General features: G+C 37.0%; 2 protein-coding genes across 5 annotated transcripts in view; both read right to left on the reverse strand.

Annotated features, from left to right (window-relative positions):
* Positions 1-6,351, reverse strand: part of LOC144647535 (uncharacterized) — a 58,361-nt gene extending 52,010 nt beyond the window's left edge. Inside the window, exons 1-7 of the mRNA XM_078507332.1 lie at positions 6,242-6,351; positions 4,955-4,995; positions 3,639-3,666; positions 3,329-3,412; positions 1,887-1,946; positions 1,307-1,347; positions 151-178 (exon numbers count right to left, since the gene is read on the reverse strand). Of these exons, the coding sequence (XP_078363458.1) occupies positions 151-178; positions 1,307-1,347; positions 1,887-1,946; positions 3,329-3,412; positions 3,639-3,666; positions 4,955-4,995; positions 6,242-6,325 (366 nt within the window). The 5' untranslated portion in view covers positions 6,326-6,351. The remainder of the gene's footprint in view (positions 1-150; positions 179-1,306; positions 1,348-1,886; positions 1,947-3,328; positions 3,413-3,638; positions 3,667-4,954; positions 4,996-6,241) is intronic.
* A 3,510-nt stretch (positions 6,352-9,861) lies between these two features.
* Positions 9,862-23,117, reverse strand: LOC144645461 (uncharacterized). 4 transcript variants are annotated; one of them, XM_078505041.1, is made up of 11 exons: positions 22,985-23,117; positions 21,916-21,981; positions 20,157-20,188; positions 19,543-19,588; positions 17,639-17,716; positions 14,995-15,066; positions 14,755-14,798; positions 13,722-13,749; positions 10,921-10,962; positions 10,284-10,352; positions 9,862-10,026 (listed from the first exon to the last, which is right to left on the reverse strand). In XM_078505041.1, the coding sequence occupies exons 1-11, from the start codon at positions 23,060-23,062 to the stop codon at positions 9,979-9,981; spliced, it is 603 nt and encodes a 200-aa protein (XP_078361167.1). In that variant the 5' UTR covers positions 23,063-23,117; the 3' UTR covers positions 9,862-9,978. The 4 variants fall into 4 exon arrangements, with proteins under 4 accessions (XP_078361167.1, XP_078361165.1, XP_078361169.1 ...); XM_078505039.1 differs by having other exon boundaries at positions 20,157-20,191; XM_078505043.1 differs by lacking the exon at positions 10,284-10,352 and having other exon boundaries at positions 20,157-20,191.
* Positions 23,118-23,407: the final 290 nt, after the last annotated feature.

Here is a 23,407-nt window from a genome sequence, read left to right on the forward strand (position 1 = left end):
CCAAAATTCTAGCAAAATAAAAAATCAGCAACAATTTTTTCTCGTCTTTCAAATTACTCCAGCATTGTGACAACTTATTTCGTACAGCATAAGTTATTATTGCGGAATGAAAAAATAATATAAATGCAATATTTATAGCTTATGACTTACCTTATTGCTCAAGTCGGAGAGCCCTTTCCTGCGAAGTTTAAGTCCCGTTGTTAATAAGTGATCATGTGCACAATTATAACACTTTTTGTAATAACAAGTATAAGTAATGGTCATGGACTAATTCAAAAATGACTCACGACATCTCTGCACCGCTGTTAACGGGCATCCAAGACCTACGATTTTCTTTTTAGTTTCTTCCAAAACAGAAAAAATAAAATAAAATAAAACTGCCAGTAATTAGGAAGTCTAAACGGTGACCGAGTCTGCCTAATCGAGGTCTAATTTACAGTAAATATGGGAGCGATTTCCAGGAATTTGTTAAGTAATCGCTTTATAGAGGGAGACCGCTATAGGGCCTGTTTATATGGAGGAGAGTTGTCCCTGGTAGGAGGGTTACCCTCCATACCGAGCCACCCCGGGCGAGAGAGCTTTTCATACGTTTCTTTATAAATAGCTGCCAACCGTTTACATGAGAAATTGCAGAGTTGGCTCGGGGGGTAGGGTGGCCCTGGGTGGAGGGTCACTCGCTTTGAAGGTAGGGTGACCCTGGGGAGCGAGCCAACTTTTTCTCCATATAAACAGTTTGGTTATTTTTGCCTCGCTTACCAGGGACAAGCTGACACATACGGAACATGCGCAATCGCTAAAATCCGCAAAAACAAAATTGCAGATAAATTGAAATCGAAGTCGGCGGTAAATTAGTCCAAAAAATGGTCTTGGACGACAATTCAGCGTTCCTGATTTTAGAAAAAGCAGCCATAATAGATGTTTCAAACAACTCTCGCCAGTCTTTTGAACCGAGAAGGCCAAGTTTTGGCTCGGTCAACAGGGACAACTTTCTCATCTAAACGCTTGGCAAAAGATGGCTCGGTATGGAGGGTAACCCTCCTACCAGGGACAACTCTCCTCCATATAAACAGGCCCTTACAGAGATTTGACTGTATTTACTTTTTGTTTTAATTTATTTCATCCCATTCATCATGCAGGATTACGACTTCCATTCATAACTTTCAATTGTTTTTACTTCTCTTTTTGTTCATTCTATATTTGGTTCATTTGCACTTTTCATGTCACGTTTGAAAAGGGTTGGACAAAAAGTCGACAATCAAGCTTACGGAAATACATTTAAATATTTCAAATAATTGGTAATACCTACCATAGATCTCTCGGCTGTTCTACTGTTCTTTTACCTACCCTCTTGGAAAACAATAATCAGATCAATTAAAATACATATTTATTATTTGGTTCATATTAAATTTTATGGTAAAAACCGTTGACTGCCTATATTTGCTATAAGGCAAAAGTTGAATCTGGAAACAAGAATCATTTTCAAACCAGCTTTTCGTCAGTATTCACAAGGGCTCGAGTGGTGTGAAAGTTTCGAACATTGAAGCAAAATTATCGTTAATACTAAACAAACAAGAAAATAACTAATATTCTTGTCCTTCACAAAAAAATTCATTTCTACCTCGTTTAGAAAATGGCGAGTACAATTAATGGTATATAGGTACGAGTAATTAATTAAGGTCCTAAAATTGCACAAGCCTTAAGGTTGACTTTGCACCAACTTAGGAAATCATCAAACAACTTCGTATGAACTTCAGAAGAAAGAGTAATAGGTATTCATAAGGAGTACAATTTGGAATTGGTTTTACTGTTTTTGTTCAGTCAAGGGGGAATAATTATGATCAGGTTACTTTAAAACTTGTACAGAAAGCAGTTAAAGTTGTACATACCCCAACTACTCGATCGTATCGTCCCGGGACACGTGTTTGATATTTGAAAGGCGTATTCACCTGTTGATGTATTGAATCTACACCTTATTTGAAAGCGCTAAGCTATGTTGTCATATTAATTTTAGATACAATCTAAAGTTTAACACGATTGTTCGTCTGGACAAGCAGCTGAAATGACTGAAAATCCCCCTTTGCAGTGAGAACCCAAAAACAAAAAAGCAGTTTGGCCATAGGCCGTGGTGTTCACAAGTTGCCTAATTCCCATAAAACATTATTCGTACTTCTTAGCCCTTGGACGTACAAGCTAATTCATACCCCCACAGTGGTACAAGGAATTGGGGTTTTCCTTCTTTCAAGGCAAAGCAAAATTAATTTACATTAAGTAGAATGTCCTGAGCTTGCTTTAAAAGATGACACAAATTCTGTTGGTTATGATCACTATTTTCTTAGAAAGTCAGAAAATAACAGGAATTGATATAAAACCAAGCCAAAACTCTAATGAAATGTAAAAATACATGACTTTTCAGTGCAATTTTGCTTAAGAAAGGTTTTTAAAGGTTGCAACATTTGGCCAAACCTGTGTGTAATTATGTGGTTGGCATTGCAATTTAAAAAAAATCATGATCACATAGTTGACAATTCAAAATTTGCACGAGGAATAAATAAATAGCTAATGAAAGTTTCATCATCATAGCGCAAATCCCCTTGTCAAAATTGTCAAAAAAGACCTTGACGGGCCACTCTCTCCCTCGTTGCCCCCTTCCCCCCTTGTACGTCCGAGGGTTTAATACTTCGAATAGTAAACAAAAAGAAAACTATTAAGCAACCCGCCAGCCCGTTAACTTACCATCCGCAAGTCAACCACTATGCCGGGGGGGGGGGGGGATCAGTGGGAGGTGAAATTGATTTCATTGATCAGTTGGGGACCGGGCGTGCGGTCAGTATACACACCCGTTACCAGAAACCCTTTACTTGCTACTGAAACCTCAACTATTCTTTTTATAAAGTCAGCTGGTCAACCAGGGAGGGGGAAAGGCCACCTTTACAGATGAGTAGGAAGCGATGTGGGGAAAGCCACAACGATATATACCGTATGGCCGAGGGCCTTATTTACACATCTCCGGAAAAGATTTGCAAGATTTTGCAGCAGTTAGAGAGGGTTTCACACAATATAAAATTTTGGAGAGAGACTGTTGATTGCCCATGCTTCTGATCATGAGGATTGAAGGGCGACCAAACATAGTTAATATATTGCAAGCTAAGAAGGTGTATCCCGCAAGACAAAAACCTCGACATAAACCTTAAACCATTTTGAAATAATGACACGACTGAAATATTCGTCCAATAAATCCATAATCGGATTCAGTCATTTCTTCTCTAAACATAAATCATCTTACTGGCGTTTTAAGAACAGTTAAATTTTTAAAAAGGAGCTGACGTACCTCCCTTGAGATTTCTCGTTTTCTAACAGCTGCATCATAACTCCCCGAAGAAAGGCCGCCTTGAAGATGGAATAATGGTGGTATCTAAAAGGAGAGGAAATTAATTTTATTTTACATTAATTCAATTTAATTAATTAAATTAATCGACAAGGTCAATGCAAATCTCAATTAATGAAAGAAACATCAAAACCTTAGCAATAGCAGAATCGCATTTCACTGAGGACTTCGGACTGGGTTTAAGCAAATTGATTTCATTTAAAAAATGACATAACATCACTGTATGTTCAGTCTTTGGCTAATTTTGGCGTACCTTAAGCTTCAGCGATCCTGGAAATTCCCTGCGAAATTTGAAACCCAACAAAATAAGCCAGTATGCAAATGATATAAATACAATTTTACATATTTTCATAGCAGTTGTTTTGTCAATTATGTTATTGTCTACTATAATAACAACTGAATTTTTAAATGGGATTGGTATCCTGCGAAACAATAGAGGCAAATTATGATACTTTTTCCATTATGCCCAATCAGTTAAAAGCTAATAATTGCGTCAAATCATCTAGCCTACATTAGTATGCTGGATGTTTTGACACAATAATGAAGTTCTTACTATATGTACTGCATAAATTAACGACGTTGCATATAAGTACCGCTAATCATGAATAAATTGACATTATTCAAGTGCAGCTGTTTTTTTGTAGAATATTTCTGGGGAGTCTGTTGTGTGTTGTGGGTGTTCATTCTGCTTGAGGGTATTATGGCTGGACCAACCTTTCCCACTATCCGACTCTTGACGCGTCGCCGAACTTTTTCCCTAATCTTAATCAGTTAATGCGATGTGATGATTGTTGCAGTGAAATAGGAAACTTTTGAATGAGTGTGTTGTAGGCTGGAGCGCAATATCGTACGTAACGAGAGCTTCACTCTTGACACAATCAGGTTGACAATCACCGTATTCTGCCTGGGGGCAGGAGATGAGAGGAGTACGGTAAGGGGCGAGCTTACTTAAAACTGAAGTTCCTTTAAGTAACTAAAGTTTTGTTTAAAAGCGTTACCATAAAATTCCAGTTATAAGCCCTCCCGTTTATAACGCCCCCCCCCCCCCTCCACGGTTTTAGGCCCATCTATCTGGAAACAAAAAATACATCCGATTATAAGCCCTCCCGGATATCAGCCCCCTCTGCCAGATAACAGTACTGAACATGGATAAATGTTGCTTTATTATGCGTTTTTAACTTAAAAACGTATTTCGATCAGTACTCCATGGCTCGTTTCGAAACGTTTTTTTTATTCCGCATATAAGCCCTCCCGGATATAAGCCCCTCCGCTTATAAGCCCACCCAGAACCCCTTACGAAGTTGTATAAGCCCAGGGCTTATAACAGGAATTTTACGGTATTCAATGAACAATGACTAGTAAACTTCGTGACTTTTCTTTGCTATCTGCATTTCATGTTACCTAGGTCATAGAACTGGAATCACTGATCTCGTTATGACTTTGTTTAATTTAATTTTTGTTACTACCACCCTATTGTAGAGTAATAAAAACAAACTATCAAAGCACAGGTGTTGTAAAAACGTGACTAGTCCCATTAAATCATAGCCCCATGTCCTTGTTAATACGTACCTTTTTGTTTGATCCACTGCTTTTCCAATTTCCCTCTTGCTCTTGGAAAGCAATAATTAGTTAATTAATTAATTAATTAATTAATGGATTTATTAATTAATATAGAATTATAAATGTGAGGCGAGGCACAAAAACTATTGGGAGTTTGCTACCAATAGAGGGAAAAAGAGTTTTTTTTGGAATCCCTTCTTGCTGTGTGGTCTTTTGTAAAGTTACTTTTAAGTAAATTAAGAGGTACGAGGACGGTTGCAACATACAGGTTTGTCGCGGAGGTGAAATTTCTTTGATCGACTTAGTGAAGAAAATCAAAAGGACTGGGTCCAAGTTATCGGGAGATTCTAGAATTCGAAGATTCGAGAGATCTCGGCTGGATTCGATATTGTTTCGGGTTTGGTTATAACGCAAACCGTTAGATACACATATCAAAAGACTGCATTTATTATGCTCAATAGTTAATTGTTTTCGTTAAACTTGATTGATAGTTAAATGGTTAATACAATGTAGACAACTGATAAGCACCCACGAAAGATATGAAACTACCTGGATGAGTTATCCCAGGTTGTGGCTAAAAAGCTTATTAAATACGTAGGTGTTATTAGGCAAGAGCAAACCGTAGTTTTAAACTCCAAGAAATGTGAAACCACTCACTAGCTACAGCGGAATCAGAAATCCAAACGCTTAGCGCATTCCACTCAAATGCAGCTGGCACCTGATTTTCACGCTGAATTCGCCGCTTTAGAAACGGCAAAGATTGCTTCGGCGACGAACTGTTTTCCATGAAAGCAGTAATTTCGCTACAATAATTCGACTACTCCATGGATTTAAATAATAGCCACAATTACAAGTTCTCAGCGTCTCAATATAAAGGCGACCATTAACAATTATTTCTTGCTTTAAAGCGGCATGTTTCACGAGAATTAAACTATAGCAAGTATATAAAACTACGTCTACGTCTACGAGTTCAGAAGCTATTTTCTGATTGCTCTCCTACCACGAAATCAGTTGTAACGAGAATCTCCGAGAATCTCATACACATTTAGGCAGCATTTTTCTTAAACCGTTGTGAGATAATTCTTGATTGCAACACGTCACTGGATGGGGACGGGCTTCACTTTTGCTTGACTTGTACTGTACATTTTGTCGTTTTTTTTGCGGGTAAGATGGTTATAAGCAGTTGCTTGCTAGTAGCCCTCTGCACAGTTTGACTAACTATTTTCCAAAAAAATCATGCTTTTTGCATACGTTCAAGTTTAAGGCTTTTTGACGATAAAGAAACTAAGCACTTACGTTTTTCATTTGGGATGATGCCGAGTGAAAGACCAGGAGAAGAAAAAGGGTTGCCAAGACAAGCCGAACTACTCCGTGAAACATGATGTTCTAGGTGCAATCAAAGCGCTGTGTTATTTGATATAACGTGCACTGAGAGAAAGTTTAAGTTATAATCAGTTTTTAATAGTTGCCTAGGGCGAAAAGAAAAACAAATCAGCTCTCCTTGTGAGAAAATTTAATTGAAACAAAAATCCAATTATTTGTATGCGGGAGAGGAAAAGTTAGTGTCCTGCCGAAGATTTTAATAAATCTCTCTTTTAAACCATGCGTTTGAAAAACCTATTACAAACCTATTAATGCAATTACCTTGACCTATTACCTTTCAAACTGGTGTGCAATTAATTAATTATTATTATTTTTTTTAAAGAAAACTTTAAAGTGTGCTTGAAAGGCCCGATCACTCTGTGGGATGTAAAGTCTCTGTTTCGTTTAAAATAGATGTCCTAGTGAATGAAAACCTCTCTTGTATGTTGTCAGTGTTTTTTTGTATTTTGTGACGATCAGGTTTTTCTCGCGGTTTGCTACTCCTGTGGCTAAAGTAAAATCAGCCGCGTAATTTAACCTGTTAACCATTTATTTCACTCCGAAGCTTAAAAATGCTACACTCCGTGACTATATCAGTAGAAATAGATGCATGTTTTTATTTTATTTATTTTAAAGTGATGTTGAAGATTTGGAGCTACATTAAGACAAATTTGATAAGACTTTTTTCGTAGCTTGCCTAGCACCTGTCGGCTCGACAAGTTATACTACCCGGCTTCATAGTTACCACAACAATGGACTAGATTTCTCATCTCCAAGCATCTCCATGCATTACTTTGTTTATTATATAAACAACACTAAATAAGAAAAAACATCGTGAAAGACACGAAGGAATGTACTACTTCTCCTAACGAAAACAAACGATGCCAATTAATAAAAATTCAGTAACCAAATGACTATCTGCATATTTAGATTTTCTTTGTGTTCTTTGTTTTGAAATATTTCGATATTCTTTGTTGGAAAATTTGTTTTTAGATTCAATTTTTTTTGCATTTCAAAACATTCCAAAAAAACAAAATGCTCTCCGCTTTAACTTGTGTTTTGATGCGTTTTGCGTGTTTTGAAACCCAACGAAACACTCGCACTAGCTTTTGAGAAAGCACTGTTGTCCCAAATTTCCCAGTTGTCCCAATTGTCCCAGTTGTCCCGGTTGTCCCAGTTATCCCAGTTGTCCCAATTATCCCAGTTGTCCCAATTGTCCCAATTGTCCCAGTTGTCCCAGATGTCTCAATTGTCCCAATCATCCTAATTGTCCCAATTGTCCCAGTTATCTCAGTTGTCCCAATAATCCCAGTTGTCTCAATTGTCCCAATTATCCCAGTTGTCCCAGATGTCCCAATTGTCCCAATCATCCTAATTGTGCCAATTGTCCCAGTTAACCCAGTTGACCCAATTGTCCCAATTTTCCCAATTGTCCTAATTGTCCCAATTATCCCAATTATCCCAATTGTCCCAGTTGTCCCAATTGTCCCAGTTACTCAATTGTCCCAATTTTCCCAATTGTCCTAATTGTCCCAATTGTCCCAATTATCCCAATTGTCCCAATTTTCCCAATTATCCCAGTTACTCAATTGTCCCAGTTGTCCCAGTTGTCCCGGTTTTCCCAATCGTCCCAATTGTCCCAGTTGTCCCAATTGTCCCAAATGTACTAATTGTCCCAATTGGCCCAATTGTCCCAGTTGTCCCAGCTGTCCCGGTTTTTCCAATTGTCCCAATTGTCCTAATTGTCCCAGTTGTCCCAATTGTCCCAGTTATCCCAAATTTCCCAGTTGTCCCAATTGTCCCAGTTGTCACAAATGTCCCAGTTGTCCCAATTATCCCAATTATCCCAGTTGTCCAAGCTTTCCCAATTCTCCCAGTTGTCCTAGTTGTCCCAGTTGTTCCAGTTGTCCCAATTGTCCCAGTTGTCCCAGTTGTCCCGGTTTTCCCAATTGTCCCAATTGTCCCAAATGTCCCAGTTGTCCTAATTGTCCCAATTGTCCTAATTGTCCCAATTGGCCCAATTGTCCCAGTTGTCCCAGTTGTCCCGGTTTTTCCAATTGTCCCAATTGTCCCAATTGTCCCAGTTATCCCAAATGTCCCAGTTTTCCCAATTGTCCCAGTTGTCCCAAATGTCCAAGTTGTCCCAATTATCCCAATTATCCCTGTTGTGCAAGCTTTCCCAATTGTCCCAATTGTCCCAGTTTTCCCAATTTTCCCAATTGTCCCAAATGTTCCAATTGTCCCAGTTTTCCAATTGTCCCAATTGTCCCAGTTGTCGCAGTTGTCCCAGTTATCCCAATTGTCCCAGTTGTCCCAATTGTCCCAATTGTCCCAATTATCCTAATTGTCCCAATTGTCCCAGTTGACCCAGTTGACAGAATTGTCCCAATTGTCCCAGTTGACCCAGTTGACAGAATTGTCCCAATTGTCCCAAATGTTCCAATTGTCCCAGTGTCCCAATTGTCCTAATTGTCCCAGTTGTCCCAGTTGTCCTAGTTGTCCCAGTTATCCCAATTGTCCCAGTTTTTTCAATTGTCTCAGTTGTCCGAATTGTCCGAATTGTCCCAGTTGTCCCAGTTGTCCCAATTGTCCCAGTTTTCTCCATCGTCCCAATTGTCCCAGTTGTCCCAATTGTCCCAAGTGTCCTAACAGTCCCGACTGATCTAACTGTCCTCGTTATCCCAAAAGAAAACTATTATTCGGTGTTCGTGATGTCAAGAAGTAAATATATAACAACCGTACCCATTGACGTGACTCGGGACTTGGAATATGGAGCATAATCCACAAGAACTTGGCGAGAATTTGCAAACTTCCACCGCTATTATTCATTTTGACTCTTTCCACCCATGGTCAGAGAAGCTCATCGACACTTTTAGTACACTAGCTACGTGGTAGTTTATAACGAACCAGGACCATTATTTAAAGTTTCCGCGGTTAACAATGAAATGTATTTTTTTCTAACTTTTGAAGTAATACAAAATCCTCTGGATGCTTCTCCTTTAAACCCACCATCATGGATCCGCCATTTTTATTTTCACTTTTTCCAAGAGGGCAGAAAATAATGCAAATTGATTTAAAATCAATCTAAAATGCTACTAGACTGTGAAAATATACTAATTCTACAATTTTGCTGAAGAAAAGGATTAAAACAAAGAACATGTCAAAATGTGATTGCCATGGACTCCATGGCAATATCAAAAATCATGGATACACAGCTGGCGTATTAAATTTCCGCGAGATTTAACTCCTGTTAAGATCCATGAAGAAACCTAGAGAGTTTTTATTCCTCTTGTATGTTCTGTATGGAAAACAAGTTCTTCGCCGGTTACAGTTTTAGTGTGTACCAGAAAGGAATGGAGAACAGGATACAATATCAAATTTCTTAGCTTCAAAATCCTCCTGGTGTCAACATTGGGTTTACCAAACACAGTCACTTGCAGTTATATAAGCGCTGGTTGAAAATAAGAACTTTTTGACAGAACGGCCGTATAACTATATTTGTCTCAGTTTCACTTTCTCATGTGATATATTTCATATAATACAAACAAACAAGCCACATTTTCAGTCATGCTTTATTTCTACACAAGACTACATTCAAAGCAGCAGAACATCCAGGCTATGTTCCTATGCTGCGCCCGTATGTGCTACTTAGTTTTCACATACTGATTGACTTAGTAACTTCCGACTTCTTTTCCCCTCAAGTCTCTCTTTGAACGAGCCTGACGAAAATGAATAAAAATAGTTAAAGGTTTTGTGAAGTTTAGTAATGATTTGATTAAACACTAATAATATTTATATAATAACCTGAATTCTGCGCGCATTATAATTGGTTCTTACTTGTGATCTATAGCAGTACAGACGCATAGATGACATCACGCGGTGGTGTGACTCGCGCGCGTGATCAGAGTTCATATAGTAAAATTAGAGTTATATTATATAAAACAAATAGATTCAATTTTTTTTTTCATTAAGATACCTTTATGGAGATTCCCCTTTTTCTATAAGCCGCTGACTTGTATTTGCCTAACCCATGGTACTCAGTGCCCTGCTCAAAAAAATAATTACATAGAACAACATTGAAAGAGTCTATTTAAGGTTTAGTTAACGAATTCTATTTTAACCAGCATTGCAACAAAGCCTCTGTCGAAGCTTGAATTTTAAACTTAGAAGCCGTCCATCATTCTGAAAATCTGTAATTATACGGCAATGAGAAATGTAGGACTACCGAAACTGTTATCAACTGTCACTTTGTAATTAATTTAGCCGCATCACAATAAAATGCAATTGATATAACATTATTTTATTCTAAGGGACGGATCATTATGTTTTTGGCGGGGGTGGGGGTGGAGGTGGGGATATGAAAAATATTGAAAAAAATTGTTCGCAGGGCCAAGAAAGACCAAATAAATTGTTTGCGAACACGATATGTAAACAAAACATAGGTGGAATATCGAAAAAATGTTTGCGAAGGTACATAAACTTACACAAAAAGTTTGCAGTGGAGGATTTTTCATACCCACCCTCCAAATAATGGTCCGTCCCTTAACTGAACTATGCGAACCAGGCCATTTGTAACAATTTAAACAGCAGACTGACACATAAAAAATACTCACCATGTTGGGTGGGCTTGGCATTCGCTTGTTGATTGGTGCAGGCTGTTAATAAATTAAAACAATTTGATTAATAGTCTTAAAAAAAGCTGTCATTTGAGGTGCTACAAGAATGTTTTTTTTTTTTTGTGGTAACTGGCTCTTTTAGCAAAGCCAGTAACTCTATGCCATCGGGTCTGTAAGTTATTAAGTTAGTAAGTCAGTGACTTTTTTTTATTTGTGTGCTCAACGGCAGAAAAAAGTGGACATTGAGTTCTTAAAGTCTTCGTTCGTGGAACAATGTCAAGGAGGAAACTCGCAAGACACAGCATGAAATTGAACCCAAACTTCGAACTTGAAATAAAGTTTTCAGGACTTGCACGCGCAGCTAAATGCAATAATTGCACTGGACACTTAGAAAAAGAAAAAAGAAAATGTTGAAAAAAAACTACACGGCAGGTAGTGGAGTCGAAGGCATCAGTTAGACCACCAGTTCACTTGAATTAAAGTCGTGTCAATTTTAAGTTAAAATTGTGTTTGCCATACATATACAAAGAGCTGTTAACAGTTTTAGATTAACCGAAATGATTGTTTGTAACGAAATCAATGTTTGTTACGTATTTTTTGTCCAGATCGCGAAAATAAAACACCGGTAAATTTTGGGCGCTTTCCATTTGACCAAAAATTCTGGTTTGAGTTTTTTGGAAAATTCCAGTGGCAAATGGAACTGCATTTTCCAACTTTTTCGGTTGACTGCACATAAGGCAAAACAAAATTTGCATATGATCGATCAGGTTGTGCGTCTAATATGGAAATTTTTACGGTGCATTAAAATAATGCACTGTGTCCGGTTTCCTGCACATATAACTCGATATTTTTGCAAATAAAAAGCATTCCGAACACTGAAAATAAACTCCATGAATGACATCGTGGCCACAAATACAGGGACCTTTAAAAAGGCGTACTACAAGCAGCGAAAACGTCGCCAACCCAAAAAATTTAATGAGCAAAACAATGGCGTAGCCTACATGGGTGTTATAAATATTTGTACATTTCTGTGCTGCCGGCTGCAAAACATCAACGAAAATCAACCGAGTTCACCTGAATTTTTTATTTGGAGTTTCAAGAATGCTTCCTTAACACATGTTACTGCTTTTAGCTGCACAAATCGCTAAATTTTCTGCCGAAGGAACTTAGGCTGAGTGTAAAATGGTACCTTTTTCCAAAATTCCCGGAAAAGATGACAACCTCGCAAGGTAGACCCAAATTTTCGAAAACAATTTCCGGGAACTTTCAGTTCCATTTGATTTTGCTTCTGGAATTTCCGGGGTTTTCAGATGAATGGTTCGCATTTCGGAAAGTCAACACTTTCCGAATTTTCTAGAAGCTTTCCCAAGAAATTTCTGTACCATTCGTTCTTGTTCCGAAATTTTTGGTCGAATGGAAAGCGCCCACTGTCTCGTCAAAATCGCGAATTTAAGTACCGTACCTACGAAATTAAGTAACAATAATCCAATAAACCTAAAGATACAACTCCTCTCTCATTATTGTCCTTCTTATTTACTGCAAACAGTAACCACATGTCCTCTTAGAGGGCTTTTATTTTAACTAGCAAATAGACACTGATCTTTCTGATGGATACCTTAAATGTCATTTGGCGGCGAAAAACTACGCACAGGGTGTTTTCTTTGTGAATTAAACTTGACAGTGGACAGTTAAAAAACGAAGACTACCAAAAATGTAAAAGGTCAATGAACAAACATGGAACTTGAATAAACGGTCTTGAACTATTTGGGGGTCTTTGGAGTATATACACTATAGTGTGTATGTCTCTTTTCAGATCTGTATGTCCCCTTCAGACATAAACGCTATTAAAGCTGTCGAAACAACTCTTACATAATAAGCATAATTAGCGATTTTATCTTTCAAAAACTAGTAACCAATAAATTTAGGTATTTCTTTGAATTTTTGAGATTTAATTAAGATGACTTACGTAAACATTATATACCTACAAAAGAATTGTTAGTTTATTAGATGCTTGATAACTGGACAAATAAATATGTCTGTATCCTTTGTCATTTCCACATAAGAGTATATTACATTTCTTGGTGATTTGTGCAGCACACAGCAAATAGTACGTGCGTTTTTATGGTGACCAGAAAATATTATGCCAAACTGGGCATTATCGGGTGAAAATTGTCCAGTAGGGTGCTGCAAGTGACTTATTTTAATTTGACTAATGACTCTGGCGAACTAGTTATATGGGCTTCCTTTAATTATATCCACCTCATAGGGAGGTGAAAAAAATATTCGTGACATGTTATTTCTCGATTTTGGTAAAGCGGCATCTCTCAACTCTAAAATATTTAAAATGTGTTTAAAATTTCTTTTCATAAATATTCGACTTTCCTTTATCGTGACACCAAATTTTCATGATATAATGTCGCGAAAATTCAGTTTAACATAATATAAAGCATTCAAAAACTTGTTGTTGGATCTGACCAGGGAGAGGGGGAGGGAAGAAAGTCGGCACTTTTCTTTGACGACACAGCGGTGGCGGGATACGGTGCAAGTCTATGTCAACTGTTTGTTGTTTTGATGTCCGGCAAACTTCAAAGGAGCAAACAAAATGCAAATAGCTATTGTGTTTTGTGCACGATCCAGACCAAAACATGCGAACTAAACAATAAACTTTGTCAAGCTATGCCCTTAGCAACCATTCGATAGCTTCTGCGCACACAATTTTGCCGGCAACGATATGCCGCATTTCAGAGTCCTGTCAGTAACAAAGAAAGTTTCTTCCCCCTCCCCTGGTTCTGACATACCTCACGCTTCACAGTTCCTGGGTTTTCCCTGCAAATTACAAATCCCAGAAAATATTAGATAGTGTGCAAAACACGTACACTAAGTACATTACCTAAATCTGGTTAGACGGTCTGGATGGGTGTGCTCTCAGACATTCACCTAACAGTTAAACCCCATCCAGACCCTCTGGTTAAAATTCGTATCGTCGACAAAAATAACGATTCCGGTTAGTGGTTCAATGCCACTATTTTCCGGATTAAAAGAAAGACGTTTTGACACTTACAGTCAAAATAGTCAGCGCATGCCGCCTAGTATTCCAGAATAGTTTTGATTAACGGCGAACGGATTGCATTATTTGTTTCAAAAATTCAAATTCAATTTGAATATTGGAAATCATCCAACCGTAAACGCGTGAACAAGTGAACCTGTCAAAAATTAACCAATAAAATTCGATAATTTTGACAGGTTCACGTGTTCACGTGTTTACGGTTGGATGATTTCCAATATTCAAATTGAATTTGAATGTTTGAAACGAATAATCCAATCCGTTCGCAGTGAATCAAAACTATTCTGGAATACTAGGCGGCACGCGCTGGCTATTTTGACTGTAACTCAGTCAGAATTAAAGCCCATAAATGCGTCACGGCGTATTACAGAAGCTCAGTGAAACTTTTAAAACGTACTTGCTTATAAGTTGGAATACGCTCCTGACATGGTCAAATTCACATTTATAAGAACCTATTTTGACTGGAGGAGACGGATGGGTCAGGGGCAAAGGTACTAGAGTGGGCCAGTGACAGAAGTCAACCAATAAATTAATTGGGAGAAATCTGTTACTGCTACTATTGTCACTTGACATGTTAAAAATAAAGATCACCAATCGCGTTTGTGAGGAAAAACCTACTGGCTTAAAACTGAAATAAAGGGTTTTTAATTGGTTATACTGTTGCCACGGAAACATGTGATGTCATACCAAAATTTTAGCTTTACTGATATGTGATTCTTAATATTGATCTATGAAACTATTACTATCATGCCACTATTAATACGTACCCTAGTGGTTGATCCACTGGTTTTCCAATTGCCCTCTTTCCGCCCTTGGAAAGTAGTAGTCGAAGCAGTAAATGAAAAAATGAAATATTTCCATTAAGTAAGTTATAGACACTTATGGTAAATGGCTCGGTCGGTGGATTTTTTGCTGGACTAGTATCGCTTCTGAAATTAACTTAACTAGTTAAGCCACTAATTAGATAATTAGTTAATACTTGTATGAACAGTAGTTGCTATACCTACCTTGTAGAGCTGGTCGTATCTGCCTGGCCGGCAGTTAGGACAACCGCGCGGAAACGCGTCAATACCCGGCAACTGAGATTAAAAGAAACAAAAAATTGTCCGGCAGTTGTTTTGCTGTTGAAAATGAAGCCGTGCTTCAAAAGCGAAAAGAAAATACAAGAAACGATACACCAATACACTTCACAAATCTGACGCAACGTCTGATGTAGCTGGACCTATCAGAGCACAATATGTTTCTACTTTCTAATTGAGTTGAATGTACGATAAAAAAAGATCATTATTGACAGGTACGAGTGAAGTTTTGAAGTTCCCTAACCGAATTAGCCAAAAAGCTCGTGCAAATTTGTGAACTGTTTTAAAACATCCCTCGTGTCTATTAAGGTCATTGCCCTGTATTGCATTGCGCATCCTAACTGCGCAGAATTTTACGCGTAATTAGCGCGCGCACATAAACAAAATGGCGGCTTTTTTCTATGCAGCTTAGTCCGCGAGAGAAGTAAATTGTCGCTTTCTCGTAAACGAGTTTGGTGACCTATCAATTTTTTTCTCATATTTTGGGTGTAGCGATCAAATTCGTTCTATAAAATGAAAACAGATCAATTCTTGTGTTTGAAAAATAAATTATCGCTAAAAACGTGTACTTTGCTAGTACTCGCAGAGGAATTTTAAAGGAATTATATGGAATATACAAAGTCTTCCCGCTCCTAAACGAACCTGGTGACCCCCCTTTTTTATTTCAAAATTTAAGTTCCCTTAAAGTAATAAACCAGTAGGCGAACTTTGGTTAAAAAACTATGTTCAGTTCTATTGCAGGGTAATGACCTTAACCACAAATTGTACTACAAGCTAGTTGTGTCATTTGCCATACAGAAACCGAACAATTCCTACATAATAGGGAATATTGTTATGAATGAGAAGCTGTTGGGCATTAACATAATTTTATACTAAAAAGACACTATTGCAAGGACTCGTGCGATGAAATAAAGGTATATGTAAACGCTAGCTATGTTTCAATCATGCCCAAGTTTAGAAGTTTTCTTTAAGCTGCTGTTTAACTTTTCTGTCTGTTCATGAACCAATTTCACCCTGTATGAGATGCTATTCCTTTGCGGATTAAATTAAATTAATTACTGCAAGTAATGAATGAAAAATGCTTTCCAGCAAACTCTTTGTGGATAACTTCCTCTAATATCTTTGATAAGTTTTAGCGGAATCGATGGTCAAAATTTAACTAAATAGACCTTTACAAGATAACACCCCCTCACGAAATTTGGCTAATGAATTTATTAATGAGCAAGGGTCTTGCGCGACCTTCATTGTTCCTGAATGGTACAGGAACAATGGCATGCTAGTTAATCCCAGCAAACATCAAGCCATGATAATGGGGAAAACTGACTATGTCTTTTCCTTTCCAGTGAAGAATTCAATTGATCTATTTGGAATGACTGTGGATAACGAACTCTGCTTTGATGAACATATATCCAATGTGTGTAAAAAGATAAATAATCAGCTTAATGTTATGATACGGTTCCGTAAGCTCTTTCCGGCAAGTACACTGCTACGCCTTTATAAAGCTTTTGTACTTCCGCACTTCTTTTACTGCGGGCCCGTATGGCATTTCTGTAGCGCTCGAAATCGTGACAAGCTAGAGACGCTAAATAAAAGAATACTTAGGGCTATCTTAGATGACAGAGACTCCAATTACGATGAACTTCTGCAGCAGATAGGTAGTGTAACCCTCAGTGACAGGCGGATTCACAGCATGCTCATCATTATATTTAAATGCCTGCATTTGCAAGAGTACCCGCAGTATTTAAAAGATCTTTTCACCCTGCGATCTGTAACTTACTGCCTAAGGGGAAGTGATATTCTTCATTTAAGGAAGCCGTCTTCTACAACATACGGACTAAAATCTTTTAGCTATTTTGCTGCAAAGACTTGGAACTCATTACCAGAAATTATAAAAACTGCGACATCACTAAATGACTTCATTACAGCAATCCGACAATGTACTTTTAGCTAAGACTTTTTATCATTGGAGAGGGGGTGAATAGAACAAACTTTGTAAATTTGTATTTTTATATAGTTTTAATGTGTAAGTAGTTAACGGATATAATAATATTGTTATTTCTATTTTACTTATTTTATTTTTATTTTTTAATATATATTTCACTTGTTTCTCGAAGAAACTAGCTTGTCTTAGCTATATTAAATTCGAGGATAAATAAAGTTTTATGTATGTATGTATGTACCTAATGTTAGCTTACTTTCAAAGCTTTGTTAATTGTTCATTTAAAGCAAATTTATATGTAATATAAATGCCAATTTACATGTAATATAAATTAAAGTTAATGTGACAACCATGAAAGGAGTTCAGAGAAGTCATAAGATCATTTTCAAATTTAGTTTCGATTTAGTTCTTTGTTCTTAAAGTAATTTTTTTCGCTGGCCCCTTTTTTTTTTTTTTTTTTTTTTCTTTTTTCCCCCCCCCCCCTTTTTTTTTTTTTTTTTTTTTTTTTATTTTTTTTTTTCCTTAATTTATTTATCATTAACATATCAGTTACGAAGTGCATACTTTTCTGATGCATGATTACTGATTTACATTTTATATACAGTCATATATCCTTTTAAAAAACTGAAATACCTTTCTTGAAATTTCCCTTTTTCCGAGAAGTGCGCTTTCGAAACTCCCCGACTTTACTGGTTGAGTCCTAGGGCGTCCCTAAAAAGAAAACAGATAAGCTCTTTTGCTTAATTGCATTGTAAAAACTATGTAGCTCCAATAAGGCACCAAGGAGAAAATGTGGCTAATGTCTTGTTTATTATGGTTCATTACGTCTACGAAACCACCCGACACATTCGCGCACGCTTGCGCGACCACTAAGCCACTGACAAGGCATCACATGTATTCAAACACTTGCCAGAATAATGCCTTACATTATGCTCGCGTAATTGTCGTAATACATTTTAGATCATGCTTCCACAACGTTCCAGCTTAAGATAAAAAAAAATCCTTTAACCATACAATGGGAACAGCCCGCTTTGAACCGCTACTTATTCCATAAAAATTTAAAACTTTCTAGGAATAGTCACACATTTCCACATATTCTTTAATTATAAAATTATTATAAAAAAATACTAAAGGTGACAGAAGATCTGTTAAAAATGTCTTGAATCTGAAACATTTTATTGTTTTTTAAAAAAGTTAATTTTAAGACTAAGTAACTCAACAATGTTGAATAACACAAAGATTCAACGAATTCAAAACTGCCAGGGACTCAATGTCACTTGGCTCCTGAGTTTTTAACTGACATTTCGGAGTTCTAGAAGCGTTCATGAAGCGTTTACAAATACATATGTTACGACCCATAAAAAATTGTAGAAGTAGTGCTTGATATTTGCTTTTCACCCTGGATGGAATGCTTTTCCATTGAGGATTACTAAAAAATGTTTTCCTGCAAATAATTGTGGCGTGACCTATTTCATACACAGCATGAACAAATAACTTTACTCTGGCGTAAATTCCTTTTTAATCAGCTTGACACTACCTTCTACATTTTTTAAAGCTGAATTTAATACTAGTTTTACATTCAAGTTTAAAGCTCAGTAAAGAGACTGCTTTACTCCAAGTTTAAGTCGCACATTTACGCATGATAGCGTAAATGTCGGTTTAACGACCTTTTTCAACGTTTAATTGATAGCTTAAAGTTGGACAACTAATTTAGTTTAATCAGAAACCCATAAGGGTTGAAACGTGTAACTCCCTATGATTCGCATTGTACAAAGCGTTTGTACATTCGTTTTCACTAAGTACCATATTTGGAAAATTACGAGAAACGTTTAATGACATTGCTGATCCTAGCAGTATGCAGGACGCTTGTCACATATCAACCTAGTAAAATGGCCCAGCTCACAACGAGTCTCTCGTAGCTCAGTTGGTTAGAGCGCCCAACCGGTATTCTGGGAGGCCATGGGTTCGATTCCCGTCGGGGACTCAGAATTTTTCTTTGTCCCATGCTCGTGTCATGTAGAACATCTTATCTTTAAAATTACTATATTTGGATTAAATTCACAGCGCGCGCAAGCTCGCGCTCGATGGCGTTATCTTGTTTTTGAACAAGCTTGGTTGAATAAAGTTAAATTTGGTTAATTCTCCTGTTTCATCTACATGAAGTACTCTGGAGAACTCCGCTTCAATGAATTAATGAAGTTCTTTAGTTTCTGTAAGAACTTTACGGCGTTTAGGTCGAAATTCAAGCAACTTATCGCAAAACCAAAAAATATTTTGCGTGTGTCATTACGTGTATAAAGCATTCGCGTACAAATTCTTTGTTTTTCCAAATATGGTACTTAGCAAAATGAATATTCAAACGCTTTGCGCGCGCGTTACACGTTTGAACCCTTATGGGTTTCTGGTTTAATTCAGATTTAAGCCAACTTTAATTTTTTGTAAATCCCTATTTTCATGCTGTGATAGAACGTACTTTAGGGAGGGGTGATAAGAACTTCTTTTAAACAGTGCTTAATTTGTTATTGATCATGACCTACCATATTGGGAAAGATCTTGTTCGCCTTGATAGGTCCTATACCTCCACTGCAAATTTAAAACCGGTATCAATTAGCTCATGTAAAGATATAGGCCCCTCGCGTGATCCATTTTGCTTTTAGTATCAGTATCAGTCCGAGTCTACAATAAAAATGGCATTTAACGACTTACGGTAGTTCTGTGCCACTGTTTAATATTTCTATCCGAAAATACAATTTACCAAAGGAAATATGCGCGATTTCATGAGAGGAAAATTCATATAGTCAACCTTATGTTCATAATAATGTCAATGGAAAAATGAAAATTCAGTCGCCCAGGTTATGAATTTCAGAAACTTGATTTTAAACAACGTTTTCATCTGCTTCTTTAAAATATTGTTTCATTTCAATAAATTTAGTCTGTTGAAACTATGACTCCCTTTCATAACTCGTCTGTCAATCGTTTTCAATTTCAATTTTGAACTCTCAATTTTGATCTTTCTTTTAATATAACAGTTAAGAAATTTGGGGAAAAAATAATAGCATAAAATGCAATTAAAAGTAGAATATAGGAATTATTGTGTGATTAATACATTGTATTTAAAATATAATCACGAGAAACATCTAGTAATACGTACCCTCGGACTTGCATGGGACTTTTAACTTCCCTCCTCTTGCAAATTAACAAATGCACAGTAAATATAGAAACATGACATATTTAAATGATACTTAAGACGACAAGGAGATCTTAGATATACTCAGATAGTTACTTATTTACAGCGCGACGTGCCTTACCGTGGCCACCCAACAAACTTTTTGCAAGTGTTTTATCGTTATATCACTATATGTTTGACGAGCACGCCACCTTGCAAAGTTGAATACAATCAAGTGGATACTTGTTATATCGTATTTATCAACAAAACACAGTGAAAACGTGAAATATTGCAAGATGACACTTGTAAAAAAGTTTGTTGGGTGGCCACGGTAAGGCGCGTGGCACTGTAACATAAGGAGTTAAATTTATGTTAGGTATTCGAGAAACTGTATCGTGTTGAATCGCAAGGGCTAATAAGGTCGAGACTTCAAAGCATTGGGCATTGAAACTAATTTCACGTCTATGTTTGAAGATATCTTATCCCCGCCGAAGTAATAGATTAAATTTCCCTGACATTTTCGAGATAGATAGATTCTTTATAAGTGATCTCATTGCAGCTGCTGGAGCGGTTGAATTACGAACTACTTTACAATGATAATAATAAAATACAAGATAAAATATTGGAAACTATTTATAATTTAATTTATGCCTCATGATATCAGTGTTTCTAAAATTATGTGTCTTACAAATCGGTAGTTCAAAATACTCCCGGCTTCGTGTGCAGTAAGTGGACTCGTTACGTGACGGCAGCAGTTCATGTAGCTTATGGCTTGGGTCCCCCATAATTTGATCAAATAAAGTTTCACTCAATGTCTGTCTCCTCTCGTACAGTGAAGTGATGCCTGCAGCTACTAGAGCCTGAGCATAGGATAGGTCAGGATATATTATCCACAGCGCGCGCCTTAAGTCTTTTCATGTCATGAAACAGGTACCGGTACTGCGGAGTAGTACTCTGTATTAGCCCTAACCAGAAACCCATAAGGGTTGAAACGGTAACTCCGTATGATTCGCATTGTACAAAGCGTTTGCACATTCGTTTACACTAAGTACCATATTTGGAAAATCACGAGAAACATTTAACCAATCAAAAATACTATATTTGGATTAAATTCACAGCGCGCGCTAGCTCGCGCTCGATGGCGTAATCTTGTTTTTGAACAAGCTTGGTTGAATAAAGTTAAATTTGGTTAAATTCTCTTGTTTCATCTTCTTAAAGTAGTCTGGAGAACTTCGCTTCAATACATTTGATGTATTTCTTTAGTTTCTGTAAGAAAATTACGGCGTTTAGGTCGAAATTCAAGCAACTTACCGCAAAACCAAAAATTATGTTGCGTATGTCATTACGTGTGTAAAGCATTCGCGTACAAATTATCCGTGTTTCCAAATATGGTACTAAGCAAAATGAATATTCAAACGCTGTGCGCGCGCGTTACACGTTTCAACCCTTATGGGTTTCTGCCCTAACTTAAAGGCACCAGCTATAGCTTATGACTCGTATTTTAAAACACAGCGAGACTAGTAACGCCTCATCCGCGCGGCATCCTAATCCGCGCAAAAATACTGTTATTTAATAATTTCTCCCAAGATATGTTGGTTTGTGATATAATCGCAAGTGTTAGCGAAGAAACGTAAAAGTGACAAATACTCTTGCTGAAAAATAGGAGCTTTCTAAGACTGAATGGCAATTCTTGCCTGCATATTTTCTTTAAATACCCCCAATAAGGTGCAATTCGTATACGTACCCTCCCATAAAGGCCATCGTACCGTCCAGGAACAGTAGTATCATTAGGTGGAGGGGGCGCTAAAATCTGTAAGCATAGGTTAAAGGTAACTGACCAATTAAAAGACTAAAGATCCATCAAAATTGCTTTACAAAACAATTGTTTGTGTTTGTTGCTAAAGCACCTCTCTCTTGAAAACCTTAGTTTTTATATTTTAAGCACCTACCAATATCCTCCTAGAACTAAAAACTGTTTAATTAATTAAATATTTTTTAATCTACGTTTTTCGGTTTTTCGGTTGAGAGATTTATTAACTAATTCACTGTACTACATCTCATCGCTACATTTGCTACAACCACTTAATTCTTGATGGATTTAAATAAGAACCAGGAATCAGTGCATCACCTTTCTCCGTTCAGCGTCCCAACCCACAGCCGACCATAAAAAATTTTGTTTGGCTTTTGCAAAATCATTTTTCTGATTGCTCTTGCAACAAGGTTTTAGCCAGTGGATTGCCAACTAACTCAATTTGGCTTGCAAGAAAACTTTATACCAGAGAAAGTTGACGTCAGTCTTGTCTTGAAATTGAGCCTGTCTTGAAATTCCCCTTTTGTTTGAAGCCGGACGCTGCTAAACTCCAGGGTTAATTCCGAAATCGTTTTTTTTTTTCTTGCTTAATTGTAACCTAAAAATTTGTAGTTGCAATTAATGTTATTGAACATGGTTTATTACAAAGAAATTACAAGATTTGGCTAACTCGACCTATTAAAAAATAGCACATTCAAAAATGCTTAGAGTCCAAATCATCTGTCCACACGCTGAATTATTGGATACAGCCTTGATGGAAGACAACTTTAAATATACTTTTGTTACGTGGATAAGTCATTTTAGTTTCTCCGAAAAAATGTAAAACTGTTATGATCCGGGTACGATTGGTTAAGTATAGTTGCCAGCTAGCTACAGTATTTGCACAGTTTGGCAAAAAGTATTTTGGGATAAAAGAAAGAAGAACCATGCTTTAATTTGCCTGCGAAAGTTAAGGCGTCAGTTTTAGGCTTTTGTTAATAAAGGAGCTGCTTTTTACTCTTACCTGTTGGGATGATGCCGGCTGAAACATCATGAAAAGAAAACATATTGCCAAGAAGAGCAAAACCTTTCCGTGAAACATGACTTCTTAGACGTGATCAAACTGATGTTCAATTTGATATGTCGTGAGACTGAGAAAAAAATTGAGTTTAAATCACTCAGGCACCTGAGGTGAAAAAAAACACAAAAAATTTCCTTGTGAGAAAATTTCATTGAAACCAAAAAAAATAATTAAATCATATGTTTGCGGGAGGGGACAAATGACTGTTTTGCCTTAGGTAACTGATTTTTAACTATGGTAAAGAAAAAGATATTAGCTTTAAAGCAAAAAACCTTGATATGAAATTATTATCATGAAAAGAAAAACACAGTGTGCCAATAAACACTTCTTATTACGTGGGGTATAAATTAAACACCTTGTTAAAGA

The sequence above is a fragment of the Oculina patagonica genome, chromosome 3, assembly GCF_052425735.1.
Source record: "Oculina patagonica isolate OP01 chromosome 3, crgOcupat, whole genome shotgun sequence".
NCBI classification, from domain to species: domain Eukaryota; kingdom Metazoa; phylum Cnidaria; class Anthozoa; order Scleractinia; family Oculinidae; genus Oculina; species Oculina patagonica.